Source organism: Salvia miltiorrhiza, chromosome 2 (assembly GCF_028751815.1).
Source record: "Salvia miltiorrhiza cultivar Shanhuang (shh) chromosome 2, IMPLAD_Smil_shh, whole genome shotgun sequence".
Lineage (NCBI taxonomy): Eukaryota > Viridiplantae > Streptophyta > Magnoliopsida > Lamiales > Lamiaceae > Salvia > Salvia miltiorrhiza.
This window is the reverse complement of record NC_080388.1, coordinates 34,181,251-34,187,250: the sequence shown is the minus strand read 5'-3', so window position 1 is coordinate 34,187,250 and position 6,000 is coordinate 34,181,251. Positions and strand designations below refer to the sequence as shown.

The 6,000-nt window shown below is 41.4% G+C and overlaps 1 protein-coding gene and 1 long non-coding RNA gene across 2 annotated transcripts; both read left to right on the top strand.

Moving 5' to 3' along the window:
* Window positions 1-3,200: 3,200 nt before the first annotated feature.
* Window positions 3,201-4,006, top strand: LOC131012127 (uncharacterized). Its single transcript, XR_009097215.1, has 2 exons — window positions 3,201-3,583; window positions 3,731-4,006. It is a non-coding gene; the product is annotated as an uncharacterized LOC131012127 (long non-coding RNA).
* A 115-nt stretch (window positions 4,007-4,121) lies between these two features.
* Window positions 4,122-5,505, top strand: LOC131008346 (protein ANTAGONIST OF LIKE HETEROCHROMATIN PROTEIN 1-like). The gene is made up of 3 exons (XM_057935229.1): window positions 4,122-4,646; window positions 4,730-4,955; window positions 5,045-5,505. The coding sequence occupies exons 1-3, from the start codon at window positions 4,122-4,124 to the stop codon at window positions 5,503-5,505; spliced, it is 1,212 nt and encodes a 403-aa protein (XP_057791212.1).
* Window positions 5,506-6,000: the final 495 nt, after the last annotated feature.

Sequence of the window (6,000 nt, the reverse complement as noted above, 5' to 3'; positions counted from 1 at the left end):
TATATATATATATATAGGGAGAGGTTCAGGAAAGAACCATAAATAAAAGAAGACCGGAGAACCATTTTCAGCCATTCGATCATCAAGATCTACGGTGGATGCATCATCTTGTTGGATGAATGCAGATCCTGGGTTCGAATCCTGAAGGGAGCATTTTTTTTTATTTTTTTGAGTGCATTAATTTTAACAGCGGATGCATTAATTTTTACAGTGAATGCATTAGATTTGATGGTTCTCCCGTTCTCACAAATAATGTAGTTCTCTCTAGAACCACACCCTATATATATATATATATTGGTGAACTCCTGGAATACATGTCTTCATACATGTAATCAGAACCCTTATTCCGCTGTGTACTCACAAGTCTTATGTTATTTTGGTTAAGTCGGAGTTATCCGAACTTACTAGTTTATTTGAGTCATTGTGACTAAATATCCGTTATATTATAAATGTTTCCTTCATTAACAACGATTAAATTTGATCATCTTTCCTTATTTATTTAAGGGTTAAGGTGCAGATAGGCCCCTCAAGTGGAGGCCCTTAGAGCGTTTCAATCCCCTTACTAACTGTGTGTGCAAATTGGCCCCCGAACTAAAAAAAACGGTGCAGATCGGCCCCTCTGACTTAACACCGTTATGGGCCGTTGATCACTAAATTATTAGCAACAAATTACCGCAACTAACACGGTGTAATTGTAGCACATAAATAGTAACCGAGTATCGTATCCACATGGACTATTATAGCGAATCACTCTAAGTAATCCTAATTAAACTCTAGTAATATTCAGGCAAACGAAAGAAATAAGGTTTAATTAACTTAAACTAAAACGCAAATAACAATAATTAAAAACACGTAGGAAAAATCAAATATAAAAGACTACTGATCCTAGGGTAGTAAATTCATTAACTAAATCTACGCAATTAATCTATTAATCCTATGTACCAGTTTAATCCAGTTATGATGAGAGATCACTTAATTAATCAATTACTCTCGCTAGAGCAGCAACGATCGTAGATTAGTAAATTCTCTATCTCCGTTAGGTCTCAAGAAAATCTACTAACTCCCAATAGCTCCTAAGAATAACTCCCTATGATCCACCTATCTCCGCTAGGTCTCAAGGTTAAAATCATATCATACATTCCTGAATCCGCTAAACAGTTATCTCCGCTAGGTCTCAAACCGAATAGCTAAACATGCAAACTATTGATCAGATAATTCACAAGAAATTAAGCACCAGGAATTATGAATCATAAACTGGAAGGCACAAATGTATTAACAAATAAATCACATAACTCCAATCAACTATTTACAAACCCTAGAATCAGCTAAAGGAAACTAGCCAGACATATTGAAATAAAACATAAACATAATTAAAAAGAAAGCTATTGTAAAAACTAAATTATATAAAAACCGAGTAAAAACTGAAGTAGCGACTTGAATCTTCAATCTTGATCCAAGCCTTGAAAACTGGAAAACAAAATATTCTAACGCTAAAAAAACTAAAATATGAATGTTGAAAGCTCGGGTATCAGGGTTGTGTCTCGAATAGGTCAAAGGAGGACCTATATATAGGCTTCAGATTTCCTTCGGATCACCATGAAAGTTGTCATGCAAAGTAGAATTCTAAAGGTAATAGAATCGTGTAAAATAAGGCAACTTTCCAGCTGGATGCGCGCTCCGGAAAATACTCCCACTCATGCTGAATTCGCAGCTCTCGCTAGAGGAACGGATGTCACCCGGAGAACGGGACGCGCCAGAGGAATGACGATTTCTCTGCTATCGCCAGAGGGATGGTATCGCCAGTGGAATGGGTGATTTCTCTGGCCTCTCCAGAGGAATGGGTCGCCAGCGGAATGATGATTTCTCTGGCTTCTTAATTCCGCTGTAATGGCTTTTTGCGATTCCGCTGCTCTGACTCTCACTTGACTGCTCTGACTATTGACTCCTCTGGTGATGACTTCGCGCTACACTGGCTTCTTAATTTCGCTGACTCCAGAGAAATGGTGATTTCTCTGGCAATTGATTTCGCTGCACTAGACTTTGATTTCTCTGGCGCTGGACTTTGATTTATCTGGAGACCAGAACACCTAGAAAACGCCAAATTCATCCAAACTTCTCCAAAATTGTATTTTCCATCTCGAAAGCCTAAATCTCCTGCAAAACATAAAATACACCATAAACGCACCAACTTTCAGAAGATTATCTTAAAATACGCACATACAAACCCTTAAAAATAGTGTAAATTAAGCATAAATCAGTCGTTAGTCAAGGGGGCGATCGGCACCGTTTTTTCGGAGTTCAGGGGCTAATCTGCACCTTTTAACTTTTTAATTAATTCATCTCTCTCGCTCAAAATTTGATCGTCGTTGTCGCTGATTCAAGCTCCGGCGAGGCCGGCGGAGGGCGCCGCCCCTTTCTTTCTCTCTTGGGCCCTAAACCTCGGAGCTCGCTCGACTGCACACGCTTAGCGTCAAGGACGAGCCCTAATTCTCCCATTCCGTCGGAAATCACCGCCGCAATATCCGGTGAACCCGCCGCCTGGCTTTTCTTGATGAGGAGTCGCCTAGCTTTTCTCGATAAGGAGTCGCGTCTTTTTCTCAAATCCGGTGATAAAGGTCGACGATGCCCGTCGCCATCTACACTATCGGCGTGCTGTTGAAGAAGGACGTCTCCAAATCAGAGACCATGGCCAACATGATCTCGATCTCGATTGGGGTCACGATCACCGCCTACGACGAGGCGAAGTTCGATTCGTTGGGGTGATTCTGCAATTGGGGGGCGGTGTCGTTCGAGGGAGAATTCGAGTTTCCATTTCGATTATGTGATTTTCGGGAGCAATGACGCCGATTTGGAATTCCCGATTTGGGGCTTGGGAACTTGATTTCGTGATTTTCCTCATCTGACGGTGATTGACGCCGGAAAAGTTGGTCGGAGAAGATGAGATGTGATTTTTTTTAATGAACGGTGTGCAGATTAGCCCCCGAACTCCAAAAAGGGAAAAGGTGCAGATTAGCCCCTGAACTCCAAAAAAACGGTGTAGATTGCCCTCTCTGACTAACGGCCCATAACGGTGTTAAGTCAGAGGGGGCGATCTGCACCATTTTTTTGAGTTCGAGGGCCAATCTGCACACACAGTTAGTAAGGGGATTGAAACGCTCTAAGGGCCTCCACTTGAGGGGCCTATATGCACCTTAACCCTTTAGGGCGTGTTTGAAAAGGGTTTTAAAGGTAGTTTGGGTAGCTAACTGGGCCTAATTCAATGTTTGATATCAATTTAACATAATACGCAAAGCCCGCACAAAAGCAAGGGCCCGGTCCAATTTCTCTGTTGAGTGGCTGATCTGGATGAGGGGGTAGGGGCCATTTACCGATGCTGTACTTCTACAGTAACAACGCTTAAATTATTTCTTCACAAAATTGCCCCCATTTACCCCAATTGAAAATATTCAAATTGTCCGCGCAGCTTCTATTGTTTGTCATAAATTTGGGTTGAAGAGGGAGAACACATATCGCAGCAAAAATCGGAGCTTCGGCACGGTAATCGTCGTCCACCACCAACTGAGCAACCGCGTTGTTTAAATCGGTATCAACCTCTAATTTTTCGAGAAATCACTGACCGCTTTGGCTCGCAGCTGATTTTTCGAGAAATCTCTGAGGATTTCATTCAATTTACCTTTTCCTTGGTTTATTATAGCTGTCGATGCTGACTCCATTGTTCCACTCTTCATAGGGCTTGAGGAATTGTTGAGTAGCTCGACTGGTGAGAGACTTGCATTCAGCGCTGGCCATAGTCCTCAGTGAGGTATTTTTTATTTCGGCCTCAAATTTGCCGGCGATTTAACTATATACAATATAGTTATAGCTGCTTTAATGTCATTTTGGTTAAAGATCTGAATTTGTTGAGATGTGTGAGCATCTGGTGTGTAGTGAACGATCTGTTGCAGCTGGTTTTATTTGTATTTTTGTGATGTGTGGTGTGTATATATGCGTGCATCTTTTGTCTTGTTAAGTTGCTGTGTTTTTCATTTGTACAATTTCCTCCAAGATTGGTGTTGGTAGACTATAGAAAGTGCATTATTGTAAATCATATTTTGTGGATGATGCTTGTGTACAGACATATAATGACAAAACTCGGGCGTACGAATGCTTGTGTGATCGTAGCAGTTGAAGAGATATTGCAAGAGCAGATGATGCAACTGATTATTGTCATTGATACTATTGAGAAACAAAAAACGCGTAAACGAAAACGTAGAACATTAGTTGAGCCTTATGGAATGCTTCATAGAATCCCTGACCAAGTAAAACATTTGAGTAGAATGATAGGCTTCAATGACTATGACTGTGTTTTAAACTTGCGCATGGATCGAAATACATTTGGGCGCTTGTGTGAGTTGTTGAGGCAATTAGGTGGTCTTAGGAATAGTAGGTTTGTAACCGTTGAGGAGCAAGTGTCGATGTTCTTATCTGTGCTTGCGCACCATAAAAAAAATAGGGTGGTCAAGTTTGATTTTTGGAGATCGGGTCAAACAGTTTCTCACTACATACACGTTGTTCTAAAGGCAATTTTAAGGTTGCATGTGATTCTATTAGTGAAACCGACTGCTGTGGCTGATGATTCCAATGACACTCGGTGGAAATGGTTCAAGGTAATAGACTATTTTACTATTTCCTTTGCATTTTCCTGTAGATTGTTAAGCATGACTTGTTTTTTATGTCATTTGTGTTATAGGGCTGTTTAGGTGCGTTAGACGGCACCTATATCAATGTTACGGTGCCTAATTGTGATAAGGCGAGGTATAGAACGCGAAAGGGGCAGATCTCTACTAATACCCTTGCCGTGTGTGACCATAACATGAAGTTTGTCTATGTCTTACCGGGGTGGGAGGGTTTGGCAGCCGACTCTAGGATATTACGCAATGCACTTAACAGGGTGAACGGTTTCAAAGTACCGAAGGGTATGGCTGCTCATTGCTAATGATTCTTCTTGTTTGATTAAGCTAATTCTATGAAGAATCTGTAAAATTGTTATCATTTTATGTTGTAGGGTCATACTACTTGTGTGATAACGGGTATTCAAATAGTGAAGGATTTTTGGCACCCTACAAAGGTGTTAGGTACCATTTGAAAGAATGGGGGCCAAATGCTGCTCGGCCACAAAGTGCGGAAGAGCTTTTCAATTTGAGGCATACGCGTGCACGTAATGTTATAGAGCGTGCCTTCGGGGTAATGAAGATGCGGTGGGGCATCTTACGCAGCCCAACTTACTACCCCGTTAAGGTTCAAAATCGGCTTATAATGGCTTGTTTTCTACTAAATAACTTTATTAGAAACGAGATGGATGTAGACCCTTTAGAGCAAACATTCAATGATCTGCCTATAGACAACGATTTCATTGAACCTGAACATGGGGAGTACGTCGATTCTGTGGAACCATCACCTGAATGGGCTGCAACTAGGGATGCAATCGCCCATTCCATGTGGCAGCATTACTTGCTGCAACAATGAGGTCCTCATTCATTTGTTGTTTTGTGTGCTTTATGATTATGAGGTCCTCATTTTGTGTGCTTTATTGTATTCTGATGGACCTTGTATTTGAGCTAATGTTTACTATCATTCGAAGGTAATTGTATGAGGCATTTAATCAGTGTCCTTGTGTTTTTTTATAGGTCCAATGAATCCATATGTACAAAGCATGTACCCTGGTCCCTACTGTTGGTGTGGAAACGGGAGAATGAACTTGAAACGCGCAGGTATCAAAGCCCAAAATGCAGGCCGATTTTACTACAAGTGCCCACTCGAAGGCACGCACCAAGACTCCTTTTGGTGGTTTGATGAGTTCCATCTAACTGCTCAAGGTAATGTGCAATCACTGGGCAGGCAATCAAATGTCCCCTATACCTATTATCAAGCTGATCACTCTGCTTCATCTTCGGTGAGCCCCTCAAATGAAGCAAGTCGCCTGAATCCACAAAGCATTGCTAATGGTGCTGTGATGGGTGT